This window comes from Chlorocebus sabaeus, chromosome 6 (assembly GCF_047675955.1).
Source record: "Chlorocebus sabaeus isolate Y175 chromosome 6, mChlSab1.0.hap1, whole genome shotgun sequence".
In the NCBI taxonomy this organism is placed as follows: domain Eukaryota; kingdom Metazoa; phylum Chordata; class Mammalia; order Primates; family Cercopithecidae; genus Chlorocebus; species Chlorocebus sabaeus.
The window spans coordinates 11,281,060-11,298,084 of NC_132909.1; the positions used below are offsets into that span (position 1 = coordinate 11,281,060).

The 17,025-nt window shown below is 53.0% G+C and overlaps 1 protein-coding gene across 2 annotated transcripts; it reads left to right on the forward strand.

Moving 5' to 3' along the window:
* The first annotated feature begins 7,203 nt into the window (after window positions 1-7,203).
* GNG8 (G protein subunit gamma 8) lies at window positions 7,204-12,868 on the forward strand. Of its 2 annotated transcripts, none has more exons than XM_007997304.3 (3): window positions 7,204-7,345; window positions 12,198-12,324; window positions 12,679-12,868. In XM_007997304.3, exons 2-3 carry the CDS (start codon window positions 12,241-12,243, stop codon window positions 12,805-12,807), a joined length of 213 nt encoding a protein of 70 aa, XP_007995495.2. In that variant the 5' UTR covers window positions 7,204-7,345; window positions 12,198-12,240; the 3' UTR covers window positions 12,808-12,868. The 2 variants fall into 2 exon arrangements, with proteins under 2 accessions (XP_007995495.2, XP_037847805.1); XM_037991877.2 differs by lacking the exon at window positions 7,204-7,345 and adding an exon at window positions 7,403-10,821.
* Window positions 12,869-17,025: the final 4,157 nt, after the last annotated feature.

The window sequence follows — 17,025 nt, forward strand, 5'->3', positions numbered from 1 at the left end:
ATGTGTGAAATTGTATATTTACATAAATTGAACTATATGTATGCAGTGTTTATCACTTTGTGTGAAATCATCTGTGCCTGGAGATTTCTTTATGGGGAGGGTTTAAATTAAGGATTGAATTTCTTTGATAGTTATAGTACTATTTAGGTTTTCTATTTTTTCTTGCGTCAGTTTTGCTAGGTCCTATTCATCTAAGAATTTGTCCATTTTGTCTAAATCTACTTATTTTTTCTTTTATTTTTTGAGATGGGGTCTTGCTCTATTACCCAGGCTGGAGAGCAGTGGTGTGATTGTGACTCACTGCAGCATCAACCCCTCAGGCTCGAACAATCCTCCCACTTCAGCCTCCTGAGTAGCTGGGACCACAGGTACTTACCACCCTGCCCAGCTGTTTTTAAACTTTTTGTAGAGATGGGGTCTCCTTATGTTGCCCAGGCTGGTCTTGAACTCGTAGGCTGAAGTGATCCTCCTGCCTTGGCCTCCCAAAATGTTAGGATTACAGATGTGAGCCTCCATGTCTGGCTCATTTCATCTAAATTTAGGTAACATTATCCTATCACTATATTATTATTGATAGGTGCATATAAGACTATTATGGCTAGGCGAAGTGGCTCACACCTGTAATCCCAGCACCCTGGGAGGCCGAGGCAGGTGAATCACCTGAGGTCAGGAGATCGAGACCAGCCTGGCCAACATGGCAAAACCCTGTCTCTACTAAAAATACAAAAATTAACCGGGCGTGGTGGCGTGTGCCTATAGTCCCAGCTACTCAGAAGGCTGAGGCAGAAGAATCGTTGAACCTGGGACATGTAGGTTGTAGTGAGCTGAGATCGCAGCACTGCACTCCAGCCTGGGTGACAGAGTGAGACTCCATCTCAAAAAAAAGAAAAAGAAAAAATAATAAATAAAATTACAAACTCCCCTGCTTCGCCACCCCACCCAATCCCCTCATATCTCTGCTCAATTTTTCCCTGTAGTCATCACCTTTAGCAAACTATAGAATGTATATATTATAGTACCACCACCACCATCCCCCCCCCCCCCCCAGCTTCCCTCCATTATGGGGATTCTCATAATCTAACCCTATATTTCAGCTCTCCAATTATTTTGATATTGTGAATCTTGCTACAGTGATATCCTTGTATTTGCCTCTTTGGGCGTATCTGTGTGTATTTTTGTAGGACCTATTCCTAGAAATAGAGTTGCTTGGTCATTAACAGTAATGCCCATGTAAGAACTTTTAATGGAAACTGCCACACTTCCTTCCATTAGCACTGCCCCCAACTGACATTTCTAACAGCAGTTTTTCAGATGTCTGTTTTCTACCCCTTCACCAAACGATAGATGCTATTGATCATTTTCATTTTGCAAATCTTATGGGGAGAAACTGTGTTCTGTTTTAATTAGCACATTTCCTCCCTTTTCCTTGATGTAGCACATAGTTTTGTATGCTTATTGGCTCTTGTATTTCCTCTTATGTGAATTGCCTTTTTCCTTCCTTCCTTTCTTCCTTCCTTCCTTCTTATTTTTTATTGTTATTTTTGAGACAGGGTCCTGATCTGTCACCCAGACTGTAGTGCAGTGGTATAGCTCACTGCAGCCTCGAAATCCTGGGCTTTAGCAATCCTCCCACCTCAACCCCCGCAAGCAGCTGGGACTACAGGTGTCCACCACAATGCCTGGCTAATTTTCCCATTTTTTGTAGAGAAGAACTCTCACTATGTTGCCCAGGCTAGCCTTGAATTCTTGGCTTCAAGCAATCCTTGCACCTTGGCCACCCAAAGTGTTAGAATTTCAGGCATGAACCACTGTGCTCGTCCTGTTTTTTTATTGGGTATGTAAAATTATACTGAGTTCTTAGGTGGGTAAATGGAGGCTTAGAGAGGGGCCGTTACTTGCCCTGGTCACATAGCAAGGGGAATCCAGGGCTAGGACCCAGCCCCCACCTGATTCCACAGTCAGAAGGATGGGTGTTTGTTGCTGCTTTGACCTTTGAGTCTACATGGGTAGATCTACCTCCCTTTGAGCTCGGAAAGGACAGGGACCAGGCCTGCTGTGTTCATCTGTATCTTCAGGGCCCAGCCAGGCACTGGGGTTAGAGCAGGGGACCAAACAGAAAGCAAACCCCTGCCCTACGGATCTTCTATGGTGGGGGTAGGGTAAGGGATAAACCTATGTTTTAGTTAGAATAATAATGAATAAAAGTTATTTTTAAAAGTTTTCCACGAAAAGCTATTGCTTGGCAGGCCCTTGGGAACCTTTACTCCAACTTCATTGCATAAAACGGGCAATGGAAGTCAGAAAGGAGAAGAGACTCGTCTAGGGCTACACAGGTCACTTAGTGACCGAAATGGTTGAAGTCAATATGGATGGGCTTTTAAGATTTTAGTGCTTACAAAAAATAACAGCTAACACTTATTTGAGCACTTATGGCATGCTGGACTCTATTCCCACCACTTTACACACATTGACTCATTTCATCTTTTCCACCTGTATTAGTTCTGTTTTCATGCTGCTGATAAAGGCATAACCTGAGACTGGGTAATTTATAAAGAAAAAGAGGCTTCATAGACTCACAGTTCCATGTGGCTGGCGGAGGGGGTCGGGCTCACAATCATGGTGGAAGGTGAAAGGCACGTCTCACGAGGTCAGGAATTCGAGACCAGCCTGGCCAACGTGGTGAAACCCCATCTCCACTAATAATTTAAAAATTAGCTGGGTGTGGTGGTGGGCACCTGTAATCCCAGTTACTTGGGAGGCTGAGGCAGGGGAATCCCTTGAACCTGGGAGGCAGAGGTTGTAGTGAGCCGAGATCGTGCCACTGGACTGCAGCCTGGGTGACAAGAGCAAAACTCCATCTCAAAAACAAACAAACAAAAATGTATCTGAAGCTTATAGGTGGCCAAGCCAGGACTCACGTTCAGGCAGACTATTTTCAGAGTTCATGGCCTTAGTGCCCTACGTGGTCTGTTTGCTGGATCCATGATCTTAACAAGGTTACACCAGGAATGGGTCACAGGGAGGGAAGCTGGGGGCGGGGGTGGTGGTGGTGGTACCATAATATATACATTCTATAGTTTGTTAAAGGTGATGACTACAGGGAAAAATTGAGCAGAGATATGAGGGGATTGGGTGGGGTGGCGAAGCAGGGGAGTTTGTAATTTTATTTATTATTTTTGGAGATACGGTCTCACTTTGTCACCCAGGCTGGAGTGCAGTGGCATAACCATGGCTCACTACAACCTTGACCTCCTGGGTTACAGGGATCCTTCTGCTTCAGCCTCCCGAGTATCTTGGACTACAGGCACACACCACCATGCATGACTAATTTTTAATTTTTTTGTAGAGACAGGGTCTCGCCATGTTGCCCAGGCTGGTCTCCAACTCCTAGTCTCAAGCAATCCTCCTGCCTAAGCCTCCCAAAGTGTTGGGATTACAGGCATGAGCCAGTGTGCCCAGCCAAGGGAGCGTGTAATTTTAAGTAGAGTGATCAAGAATGGTCTAATTGAGAAGATAGTGGCTTACGCCTATAATCCCAGCACTTTGGGAGGCCAAGGCAGGTAAATCACCTGAGGTCAGGAGTTTGAGACCACCCTGGCCAACATGGGGAAACTCTATCTCTACTAAAAATACAAAAGTTAGCCAGGCGTGGTGGCATGTGCCTGTTGTCCCAGCTACTTGGGAGGCTGAGGCAGGATAATTGCTTGTGCTCAGGAGGCGGAGGTTGCAGTGAGCCGAGATCGCGCCATTGCACTCCAGCCTGGGTGACAGAGCGAGACTCTGTATTAAAAAAAAAAAAAAAAAGTCTAATTGAGAAGATAACATTTGAACAGAGACCTGTTGACAAAACAGCAAGGAGGCCAGCTGGAGTGGGGAGGTGAAAAGGAGGGGAGGTAGGGACTGTCACATCGTGGGGGCTTCATGGGCCATGGTGGGAATTTTGGTTTTTACTTCCTGGCACCCATGGGAGAATTCTGAGCATAAAAAAGACTTAGTTTTTAAAGTTTTTTTTTGGGGGGGTGCGGGGGAGGGTTAATAGCTGTATTGAAATATATTCACCTACCATAAAATTTACCCATGTAAAGTATACAGTTCAATGGTTTTTAATATATTGAATATAAAAGACATTCAGTATTTTAGTGGCCAGGCTTGGTGGCTCACGCCTGGAATCCCAGCACTTTGGGAGGCTGAGGTGGGCAGATCATTTGAGGTCAGGGGTTCAAGACCAGCCTGGCCAACGTGGTGAAGCCCCATCTCTACTAAAAATACAAAAAAAATTAGCTGGGCGTGGTGGTGCACACCTGTAGTCTCAGCTACTCAGGAGGCTGAGGTGGGAGATTCGCTTGAACTCGGGAGGCGGAGGTTGCAGTGAGCCAAGATCGCGCTACTACACTTCAGCCTGGGCGACGGAGCAATACTCAATCTCAAAAAAAAGAAAAAAAAAGTATTTTAGTATATTCACAGAGTTGTGCAAATATCACCACAATGAATTCTAAAACATTTCCATCACCACCTAAAGAAACCCTGCCCCACAGCTGCCATCCTCCAACCTTCCCAGCCCCTGGCATCCAGTAATCTACTTTTGCCTTCTATAGATTTGCTAGTTCTGGACATATCATATAAATGGAATCATACAATATGTGACCTTTAGTGACTGGCTTCTTTCACTTAGCCCAAGTTGGAGAGTAGTGGTGCAATCACGGCTCTGTGCAGCCTCTACCTCCCGGGTTCAGGTGATCCTCCCACCTCAGCCTCCTGGGAAGCTGAGACTGCAGGTACATGCTGCCACGCCTGGCTACTTTTTTGATATTTTTTGTAGAGAGAGGGTTTTGCCATGTTATCCAGGCTAGTCTTGAACTTCTGGGCTCAAGCAACTTGCCTGCCTCAGCCTCCCAAAGTGCTGGGGTGACAGGCGTGAGCCACCGCGCCCAGCCAGCATACTATTTCCAACTTTCATCCATGTTGTAGCAGGTATTAGTACTTCATTTCCTTTTATTGACAAATGATTGATAGTCCATTGTCTGGATAGACCACATTCCATTTGTCCATGCATCAGTTGATGAACGTGTGTTGTTTCCACTTTGGGCTATTACGAAAATTGCTTCTGTGAACATTTTTCTATATGGTTTTGTATGTTTTTATTGCTCTTGGGTATACACCTGGGAGTGGAATTGCTGGGTCATATGTTAACTCTGTGTTTAACCTTTTGAGGAACTGCCAAGTTTCTGTTTTGTTTTGTTTTGTTTTTTTGAGACACAGTCTTGCTCTGTCCTTCAGGCTGGAGTGCAGTGGTGCAATCTTGGCTCACTGCAACCTTCACCTGCCAGGTTCAAGCGATTCTTCTGCGTCAGCCTCCTAAGTAGCTGGGATCACAGGCGTGCACCGCCATGCTCGGCTAATTTTTGCATTTTTAGTAGAGACAGGGTTTCACCATGTTGCCCAGGCTGCTCTTGAACTACTGACTTCAAGTCATCTGCCCACCTCGGCCTCCCAAAGTGCTGGGATTACAGGCATGAGCCTCCGCACCCGGCCTGCCAGGTCATTTCCTAAAGGGACTTCACCATTTTACATCCCCACCAGCATATGAGGGTTCAGATTGCTCCACATACCCACTTGCTATTATATGGGGACAGTTTGAAACAGGGTCCTTTTGGCTGCTCTGTGGGAAACAGGCTGAGGGGGACAGGGAGAAGATAGGAGGTCAATGCAGAGGTCACTGTAATAGTCCAAGCAAGAGGGAACGGTGTCTGGACCCAAGTGGGGACAGCAGAGGAAGTGAGAGGGATTGGATTCTGGAGTTGCTTTGAAGATAGAGCTAACAGGATGTCTTGATGGGTGACTCATGGAGTGTGAGAGAAGGAGGGGAGTCAAGGATGACCCCAGTCCGGGTGCGGTGGCTCACAGTTCAAGACCAGCCTGAGCAACATAGTGAGACCCTGCCTCTAAAAGAAATAAAAAGTTAGGCCGGGCACAGTGGCTCACGCCTGTAATCCTAGCACTTTGGGAGGCCAAGGCGGGTAGATCACTTGAGGCCAAAGTTTGAGACCAGCCTGGCCATCATAGTGAAATCCCGTCTCTAGTAAAAATACAAAAAAGTAGCTGGGTTGGTGGCACATGCCTGTAATCCCAGCTACTCAGGAGGCTGAGGCATGAGAATTGCTTGAGCTTGGGAGGCGGAGGTTGCAGTGAGACAAGATTGCGCCACTGTACACCAGCATGGATGACAGAGTGAGACTCTGTCTGGAAAAAAAAAAAAAAAAAAAAGCCGTTTGTGGTTGTGCACGCCTGTAGCCCCAGTTACTGGGGAGGCTGAGGCAGGAGGATCACTTGAGCCCAGGAGTTCAGGCTGCAGTGAACTATGATTGCACCACTGCGCTCCAGCCTGGGCAACAGGCAAGACCCTGTTTCAAAACAACAACAAAAATTCAAAGATTTATCATCACTTGAGATGGGTAAGATTGAAGTAAGAGCGAATGTGGTCGATGGAATCAGCTCAGTTTTGGATGCGTTGAGTTTGAGAGACCTTCTAAACGCCCAGGCGGTTGGGTATTGGATTCTGGAATTCACTCTTGCCATTTGTTCATGATTTCTTGAATAAATAACCTCAGAACGGAATCCGAATCCAGGGCCTCAGTTTCATCCTCCTCCAAAAAAGGGGGACCGTAATGCCTTCAAGCGCTAAGTTGTCATGAGGCTGGGGCACAGGGCAGGGACTGAGGTCATCTGCTGCGGCTCGGGAGAGGAACGGAGGCTGCGCTCGCGGCAGGCAGTGTCTGTCTGTCCGTCTTCCCCACCCCCCAGCTTCTGGCCGCGGTGGAGGAGCAGGAGGGAAGACTGGATCGTCACCCTGTCTTCCCCCGCTCTGAGCTGGGTTTCCTCCTCGGGGGCTACCCAGGCCAGACTGCTGATGGAAACCAGCTGCGAGAGGCGCAGAGGCTCGGCACACGCCCAGGCCCCTCCTCGGCGCCGGCGGACCCCGATGGCGGGGCGGGGAGTGCCTTGGCTCCCCTCCCCTCTTCCGCAGCCGGGCCTGGGGCCCTGGCACGTCCGGCGCGCCTGATGCTTTCCAGATGTGGGCTTGATTTCTCTCCTCTATCTGGCCCCGTTGAGCCCGCAAGGGGAGGGGGGAGGGGAGCTAGGGTCCGAGACCCAAATCTCTACCAGGGACTCGGGTCGGGATCCCCTTCCCGCCAGTCTCCCTTCCCTGTCCAGGCGGTGAAAACCGAGTTAGGGTGGGCTGACCACAGTAAAGACGCTCCTCCCCACCTTCACCTCTTCCTAGGGCTCCCGCCTTGTCCAGGTCCAGAAGGAACCCCAAGCCCCATCCATCGGGACACACTCCCAGGTACACCGAGGGACACGCCCCTTAGAAACCCCGCCCCGGACCCCTCCCCTTCGGTCGCGCCTCTGCAGGCCCCGCCTCCGTCGTTGGGTCCCCACTGGAAGGCGCCCTCTGCGCATCTCTTTGTCTCTCTGGCCGCCTCTGCCTCCATCTCTGTGTGTCTGTGTCTTCGTCCCTGTCTCTGACTCTGCGTTTCGGCTTGGGTGTCTCTCTCCTACCCGCTGTCTCTCTGTGTCCTGTCGGTCTCTGCCTCTCGTGTCTCTCTCTCTGCAGCGCCCTCCCCGTCTCTGCCTCTCTGAGTCCCTAGCTCGCTCCCTCTCTTAATCTGTGTCCCTACAGCCCCCTGCGTCTCTCTGACTCTCCCTGCATCTCCCTCCCCTGTCTGTGAATTTCTCAGCGTCCATTTCCTGTCCTCTCCCTCCGCTCCCTGGCTCCCTGCCGTGCTTCCTCTGGTCCCGAGTCTCCCCTTCATCTCCCGCCGGGCCCTCCTCCCTGTGGCCACCTCCTCCTGTGGTCTCGCGGGGCAGGGTGGGCGCCTGGGCGTGCTGCGCGCGCCCTCATGTGGCCGGCAGGGGCTGCGTGTGAGCGCCGAAAGGGGAGTGCTGGGGAGCGGGGGACGCTGGTGTTCGCGGTGACACCGGGAAATGGCGTGTGACACCTGGAGGCTGTGTGAGTGTGGACTGCCGGGAGACGGCGTGCGACATCTGGAGAGTGTGTGAGTGTGCACTGCCGTGATGGTGTGTGACTCCAGGAGATCTGCGAGTGTGTACTGCTGTGAGATGGTGTGCGATGCCAGGACACTGTGAATGTGGACTGCCGGGAGATGGTGTGCAATGGCAGGAAACTGTGTGAGTGTGGACTGCCGGGAGATGGCGTTCGACATCTGGAGAGTGTGTGAGTGTGCACTGCCGTGATGGTGTGTGACTCCAGGAGATCTGCGAGTGTGTACTGCTGTGAGATGGTATGCGACGCCAGGACACTGTGAATGTGGACTGCTGGGAGATGGTGTGCAATGGCAGGAAACTGTGTGAGTGTGGACTGCCGGGAGATGGCGTTCGACATCTGGAGAGTGTGCGAGTGTGTACTGCCGTGATGGTGTGTGACTCCAGGAGATTTGTATATACTGCTGTGAGATGGTGTGCGACGCCAGGACACTGTGTGAGGGTGTACTGCTGGGAGATGGTGTGTGACGCCAGAACTAGGACACCATGAGTGTGTACTGCCGTGGTGTATTGGTGAGATGGTGTGTGGTGCTGGGAGTCTGTGTGTGACTGATTGATGTGAGATTATGTGCGACAAGGAGAGACTGAGTGGGACTGCATATGTCAGAGATGACATGTCGCTGACAGTGACACTGTAAAATTACTGGTGATGCTGAGAGATTGTGGGTGACTGTGTGTGCTGATGAAAGGTTGTGTGTGATCGGGTGTGGGAGAGACACTCTTTGGGGCTCTGTATGGGACATTGAGAGACCGTATGTGGGAGTGAGAGATTGTGTGTGACGGTGTGTGAGAGGGGGCAGTGTGTGTGGCTGTGTGCAACATGGTGAGCATATGGTGCTGTGTGTGTCACACAAGCAGATTCTGTGTGAGAGGGAGTGAGGCTGATGACTGGCGTACACTGAGAGGTGGCGTGGACAGGTATCATGAGAGGCACACAGAAGGCCTCTCATGAGGTGGGACAGACGGAGTGAGCGTCAGACGGTCTTTGTCGGCCACACTGTGTGTGGCTTGTGAAAAAGTGCATGATCCGGGCACATTGCTGCAATCCCAGCACTTTGGGGGGCCGAGGTGGGAGGATCCCTTGAGGCCAGGACTTTGAGACCAGCCTGAGCCACATAGGGAGACCCCTCCACACACCGTCTCTACCGAAAAAAAAAAAATAAAAGAAATTCGCCAGGTGTGGTTATGCACCTCTGTGGTCCCAGCTACTCGGAGGCTGAGGTGAGAGGATCGCTTGAGCCTGGGGCTGCAGTGAGCTAAGATCACGCCACTGCACTCCAGCCTGGGTGACAGAGAGAGACCCTGTCTCAAAAAACAAAACAAAACTGTATGACTATGTGTGACACTGAGCTCGTGAGAGATGGCAGCGTTGTGACAGTGCGTGCGAGTGTGCAGCTGTGCAGGGCACTCGGAAGCGAGAGTGTGAGGGAGGCCTTGTGTGTAGAAGGCAAGAGATGATGGAGAGGCGGGAGCGAGTGTGTGAAACGCTGCGAGATTGTGTGGGACTCTGTGAGACACTGAGCCATCGTGGGTAGCTAGGTAAGACACCAGGAGATGGGCGCGTGTGTGTGACAGGGACAGACTGTGTATGGAGGGAATGTGTGAGATGCCTGTGACACCAGGAGACTGTGTGAGAATGTGTGTGGCCTTCCATGGGTGTCACTGGACAGGCAACCGGGTGTTACTATGAAATACTATCAAACAGTGTGTACTTGACAGGCTGCATGGGTAACTGCATGGCACTGTGAGACACAGAAAGTGTGAGACTGGGACAGGGTGTGAAACTGAGAGAGAAGTTTAAATGGCATGCAAGGCCAGGCGCAGTGGCTCACACCTGTAATCCCAGTACTTTGGGTGGCCGAGGCGGGTGGATGACCTGAGGTCAGGAGTTCGAGACCAGCCTGGCCAACATTGTGAGACCCTGTCTCTATAAAAAATGCAAAAATTAGCCGGGAGTGGTGGCAGACTCCTGCAATCCCAGCTGCTCAGGAGGCTGAGGCAGGAAAATGGCTTGAACCCAGGAGGTGGAGGTTGCAGTGAGCTGAGATCACGCCACGGCACTCCAGCCTGGACAACAGAGTGAGACTCAGTCTCAAAAAAAAAAAAAAAAAAAGGCATGCAAATGTGTGTGACATTTGGAGACATTATATATGACACTGTGGCAAACTGCTGGTACGTTTGGGGCTCTGAGATAATTTATCTGACTGTGTAGCCCTTGGGGCTGCCATTGGTGGTGGCTGTGTGTGGCATTTGGGGCGACTGTGTGAGGTTGTGTTGAGCAAGGTCATTCGTGAGGTTGTGTGGTGCTGCCATGTGACAGGGCAAGACAGTTTGTGTCTGTGTGAGGGACAGTGAACATGAGGCTGGGGGGTGACACTGAGGTGGCGAGTGTGGCTGAGTGAGAGGCTCTGTGGGACACACTGGAGAGGTGTGTGTGACTGTGGATTAAATGCAGCGAGGCCCGAGACCCACCTAGACAGACTGTCTTTTCTAGTGAGTGTGAGAGAGGCACAGAGTCCCACAAGAGGACAGCAGCGGCAGAGACACAGGGAGAGGGACAAAGATAGGACTGACAGACAAGAGAGAGGGCCCAGAGAGGCAGCCCCAAGGCGGCGGGGCGGCAGGGACGGTGGCTCCGGGAGGAGGCGGGTCCGTAGGGCCTGCGCCCCAGGGGAGGGGGCGGGGCGGGCCGGAGGGACCTAGACGCTGCCTCCCAGCCTCTATCACCGCCGCCAGCCCGGCCCAGAGCAGCAACAGGTAGGAAGCTCCGGTCCCGGCCCCACAGCTGGTCCGTTTGCCTGCTCCGTGGCCACCGTCTCTTCGCCTGAGAATGATGGAATGAATGAGTGAATGAGTGAGTGAATGAATTCTTGTACGTCTTCATCAGCCTGTCTCTCGCTTTGTTCCTCTCTCCCACTTTCTGGTTCCATCTCTCCCCAACCCCTCCATCTCCCTCTCTTTCCTTCCCTTCTTGCCTCTGTCCCTCTATCTCCCCGTCTCTGTCCCTTTATCCCTTGGTGTCTCTCTGCTCTTTCCTCCATCCCCCCTTCCTCCATTTCCCCTTCTCTCTCCTTTCTCTCTCCCTCCATCACCCCTATCCTCTCCCACCCCACACCACATCTCCTCCTTCCATCACCCCATCCTCTCCCACCCCATCCGTCCGTCTCCTCCATTCTCTCCCATCTCACACCGCCTCCCTCCATCTCTCCATCCTCTTCCACCCCACACCTCCTCCCTCCATCACCCCATCCTCTCCCACCCCATCCGTCCATCTCCATCCTTTCCCACCCCACAGCCTCTCCCTTCATGTCCCCATTCTCTCCCACCCCACACCCCCTTCCTCCACCTCCCCTGCTCTGTCCCCTCGGTCCCTTTGTCCCCTCGGTGCCAGTCGCCTTGTATCACCCTGTTCCTTGCTCCCCCCTTCATTTGTCCCTCTATTTTCTCCTCCATCACTTCATTCCTTCCCCAGTCTCTCCCTCTCTCTATCCCTCCCCGTTTCTTCATTTCTCCAGTGCCTCAGTCTCTCCCTCCATTACTTTGTCTCTGTCTCTGCGCGCCCCGTTGTCCCTCTGTCCATCCGATAGGCCTCTCCTCGGTTGGGCTCCCCCAACCCTCTCCCCTGGCTGCTAATGAGCAGAGGAGCCTTTGAGGTGGCCAGGGCTGGAGTGGGGGGGCTCCCTGAGGGGGGCGGAGGGGGCAGCTGCTGCCAAGGCCCTAATGAGTCCCCCTCTGTGCCCCTCCCGCCGCGATCTTAATTCCCAGTTCTCCCTGGAGCCACTGCTAATTGGCCTGGGGAGGGGCCCCCCTCCTGGCTCTCGCTCTGCCCCCGGGGGGTGAGGACACCTGGATTCTGATCCAGCACCTGTGGCCCTGTCCTTCTGTCTCAGCCTCCCATCTGTGCGCCCCTCCTTCCCTCCCTCGCCCCTCCCTGTTCTCTCCCCACCTGCCTTAGGTACCTCCATCCGTGCACCCCTGCATCGCTCCTCTTGTTCCTGTCCCCCTCATCTGTCCCTCCCTCCACCAGCCCCTGGCCACCGCATTCGCGCGCCCTTCCACCCTCGCACCTGTTACTGGGTCCGTCTCCTCACCCCCGCCTCGGGACCCAAACGTATCCTAACCTACTCCCACAGCCTCAACTTCCGCGCGTCTTTTAACCCCTTCCCCGCCGCAACCATGTCCAACAACATGGCCAAGATTGCCGAGGCCCGCAAGACGGTGGAACAGCTGAAGCTGGAAGTGAACATCGACCGCATGAAGGTGCTGGGTCAGGGTAGGGAGCAGGGCGGGGATTCTGGGCCTGCGGTCTGTCCCGGGCTGTGTCGGCCGGGAGCCATAGTGCAAGGATGCACCTGGGAAGAGGGCTGGGCAAGGGGCGGGGCAGGGCAGGAGGAGGGGCCAGGACGAGGGGCGGGGCAGGACAGGAGGAGGGGCCAAGACGAGGAGGGGGCAGGACAGGGGAGGGGCCAGGACGAGGGGAGGGGTAGGACAGGGGGCGGGGCCTGTATGAGACGGGGCAGAGTGGGAGGAGGGGACTGGGCAAGAGGCGGGGCCTAAGTGGGCGGCTCTGAGGAGCCGAGCAGGGCGGTGACATCTCCACCCGGGTGCTCGAAGGTGTCGCAGGCAGCAGCGGAACTCCTGGCTTTCTGCGAAACGCATGCCAAAGATGACCCGCTGGTGACGCCAGTACCCGCCGCGGAGAACCCCTTCCGCGACAAGCGCCTCTTTTGTGTTCTGCTCTGAACCCTCCAGACAGCTTACCCTCCCCTGCCAAAGTATGGATCCAATAAACTTGGTAATTGTGGTAGTGCCTGTGCTTTCAGGGAAACTGAGGTACGCAGTTTGGGGCCACCGTGGGGGAAGCTTGGGGCCACCGTGGGGGAAGCTGTGTCCGTTCTCATTCCTTCTGAGTGTGTGTGTTGGGGGTAGGGGTGGACGTGGAATGAGTATGACTCCACCAAAGCCTCAGAGGAGATGAGTATTCAGTGCTGTCTCCTCCACGATCGATCCTGAACTTAATGGTCCCGACAGCCCCAGAAGGCAGCTGACTACTTGTATGATACCCATGAGGAAACTGAGCCAAAGGAAGTCCTTCATTCAGAGTCACAAAGCTAGGAGGTAACAGAGCGCTGACGGGGGTACTCCAGTACTCCCTGAACCCCTCCACTAGCCTCTCTCCTCCCCACTGGGTTGGACATTCTTAGGGTCCCCAGTCCCCATCCCACACTTCTCACCCCCTGAACGACTCCTTTTTTCACACCTGGTTTCCCTGTACCGCAGGCCCGCTTCTGTCCTAAAGTCCTACACTTTTTCTCTGCTCACTCGTTCATTCATTCATTCATTCATTCACTCATTAACTCTTCCAGACACTCCCTGATACCTACTTTCTGACCAGCGTTGGGCAATGCTAGGGACATGGCTGTGACCAAGACAGCCCTGGCTCTGCCCTGCCCTCTTGGGGCTCAGAGTCCAGTGGGAGAGAAAGACCTGTCCCCAGATGGTAAAAACCCAGAGTGGGCAGTGCTGGGTCAGGGAGTGCAAAGGGAACTCCTGACTCAGCTTGGAGGTAAGAGTGCTTCCTGGAGGAGGTGACATCTGAGCTGGAACATGGTGGTAATAAAACTTGGGGACTCAGAGAAGAGAGAAACATGGCTAGAGGGAGAGGAAATAAAATAATGAGTACATTCCTTCATCCTTCCTTTATTTTGTCATTGTCCTGGAGACACAGGGGTGACTGTGACAGCCCTGGTTCTTGCCCTCTGTTTTCCAATTCACATACTACTGGCCTGCAGGACATATGTAGCTTGCAGATATATATATATGTAGAGAGAGAGGAGATAGAGAGACAGAGAGAGAGAGTCTCGCTCTGTCACCCAGGCTGGAGTGCAGTGGCACAATCTCGGTTCACTGCAACCTCCGCCTCCCAGGTTCAAGCAATTCTCCTGCCTCAGCCTCCCAAGTAGCTGAGATTACAGGCACACACCACCATGCCCAGCTAATTTTTGTATTTTTAGTAGAGGTGGGGTTTCACCATGTTGGCCAGGCTGGTCTTGAACTCCTGACCTCAAGTGATCCGCTCGCCTTGGCCTCCCACAGTGCTGGGATTACAAACATGAGACACCTGCCCGGCCACAGTTAAATTTTTATGGCTTTACATGATGTTTAAAGATGTTCTTGACTTGGCTGCCAAATTGAAAAACACAGATATTTGACATCAAAGTCCATATTTCTCTGGAATTGCAGTCTTCTCTGAAATTGTAAGGTCTGGTGACTCACAGGCTGTAAGACAGGGCCTGGGTTTTCCAGCTCACCAAAATCCCCACCATGCCTTATTGTCTCCTGGTCAAGGAAGCTGAGGACCAGTTGCCATTTAACCTGAAGCCTGTGTCGGGGGCTTCTTACAGAGGAATGAGAAATAAAATGGCCGGGTGCAGTGGCTCACGCCTGTAATCCCAGCACTTTGAGAGGCCGAGGTGGGCAAATCACTTGAGGTCAGGAGTTCAAGACTAGCCTGGCCAACATGGTGAAACCCCATCTCTACTAAGAAGACAAAAATTAGCTGGGAATGGTGGCACGAACCTGTAATCCCAGCTACTCGGGTGGCTGAGGCAGGAGAATTGCTTGAACCTGGGAGGTGGAGGTTGCAGTGAGCCAAGATCACACCACTGCACTCCAGCCTGGGCAACAGAGCAAGACTCCATTTCAAAAAGAAAAAAAGAAAAGAAAAATAAAAAGTTCTGTGTCTCCATTGAAAATGGGGAGGGCTGGGCGCGGTGGCTCATGCCTGTAATCCCAGCACTTTGGGAGGCCGAGGTGGGCGGATCACGAGGTCAGGAGATCAAGACCATCCTGGCTAACACAGTGAAACACTGACTCTACTAAAAATACAAAAAAAAATTAGCCAGACGTGGTGGTGGGCGCCTGTAGTTCCAGCTACTCAGGAGGCTGAGGCAGGAGAATGGCATGAACCTGGGAGGCGGAGCTTGCAGTGAGCCGAGACTGTGCCACTGCACTCCAGCCTGGGTGACACAGCAAGACTCCGTCTCAAAAAAAAAAAAAGAAAATGGGGAGAATGCAGGCCAGGGAAGCTGTGGGTTTGGCCAATTATTTTATCTGGTTGGTCCAAGGGCCTGAGGATCACTCCCTCTCCTCTCCCTCATCTCCTCTTATCTTGTCTAATACTCAGGCTCCCCAGCTCGGGGCTGGTGGAGGCTGGACCCTGGGTCTGGCTGGAGGTGGCTTGCTGGGCCTCCCCTCCACAGGGGGAATGTGCACAAGTCTGCTCCATTATTCACATTGGATTAGGGTCCCCCGGGTGCCTAGTCTGAGTCTCCTGTAGGATCCAGGCAGGAGCGTCTGTAATTACATCTCCCTCCTGCTTCCCACCGCTGAGCCTGCTTGGCTCGGGCCTGGTTGCATCATGTCTGTGGGAGCCCCGGGGGAGACGGGGGACAGGGAGTGAGCCAGAGATGAGCTAGGGTGTGGAGGAGGAGCTGGGAGAGAAGATGGGCAGGAAGGAGCTAGAAGGATTCCAGAATTCACAGATCCTGCATCCTTACAGCTCAGAACCTGAAATGCAAACGAATCTAGGATCCCAGGACCTCCGAGGGCTGGAATTCCAGCATCTTTCAATCCTCTGGGGCCAAGATCCTGGGGTCCTGCGCCCTAGGATTCCAGAGCTCGGCATATCAGGAGAAGTGTAAGGAGTTCCTGAGCCTAGGCTCTTGGGAGCTAGATCCTTCGAGCCCTGGAATCTCGGAGCTGCGTAGTGCAAACCCTTCCTCCTTCCCATCCCTGGTCTTGGGGGACAGAAACTATGGAGATGAATAAGCAGTTGAATGGGACCTGGGTTGGGGGAAGGGAGGGCTGGCGGGAGTGGGACACAGAGGGGACCAGCAGCAGGTGTCTTTATGGAGGAGGAGGAGGATGGGGAACTGGGGCTGGGGAAAGGAGAAGCCAGGAGTCACAATCCAGAAGGGACAGGGCAGGTCCCTGTGTGCCCAGCCTCCACGAGAACAGATCCGAATAATCTTATTAGATTTACCGCCTCGTAGCAGCACCAGCTTCTGGTCACCAGCTGCTGCTTCCTGCCACCCCCAGAGGTGAAGTCAGCTCTGGGGCCAGGCCCAGGCTGGGGTCAGAGACAGGCCAAGAGGTAGAGGTGGCTGCAGGGTGAGGTGCAGACCCCAAGGGCTCTCAGCTGCCCTATTCCAGGCTGTCTTCCCTCTGCACCCCCATCACAAACTGCACCTCAACCCAGGTGCTCAGAGCAGCGCGTGGCCTGGCTGAAGGGGTAGGGCAGGGGAGGGAAAGCTCAGAGCCAGCAGGAGCTGCAGTCTTGGCCATCACTTCCTAGGGGAACGGGTTCAACAGTCCCATCTTGCTCAATGCTCACAGTAGCCCTCAAGGTGACTCTGTTTATCCCCATTTTACAGACAAAGAAAACAGGCCTGGGGCCCGGCGCAGTAGCTCATGCCTGTAATCCCAGCACTTTGGAAGGCCAAGGCAGGCGGATCATTTGAGGTCAGGAGTTCAAGACCAGCCTGGCCAACATGGTGAAACCCTGTCTCTACTAAAAATACAAAAATTAGCTGGGCATGGTGGTGCGCACCTGTAATCCCAGCTACTCGGGACAGTGAGGCACGAGAATCACTTGAACCCAGGAGGGAGAGGTTGCAGTGAGCCGAGATTGCACCAGTGCACTCCAGCCTGAGGACAGAGCAAGACTCCATCTCAAAAAGAAGGAAAGAAAAATAGGCATTGAAAGGTAACCATCTGGGGTTTGAGGCTGGAATGGGAGGATCGGATGGACGACCACTCTGGAGAGGCTCAGGGGGTGACAAGGAGGCCTTGAAGACTGGGAAATGAGGGGATCCCCAGGTGAGGGGCATGGCCCATTCAGAGGCAGAAGACTGGGTTATGCCCCCTGGAGCAAGGTGAGATGCAGCCACAAGAAGGTAG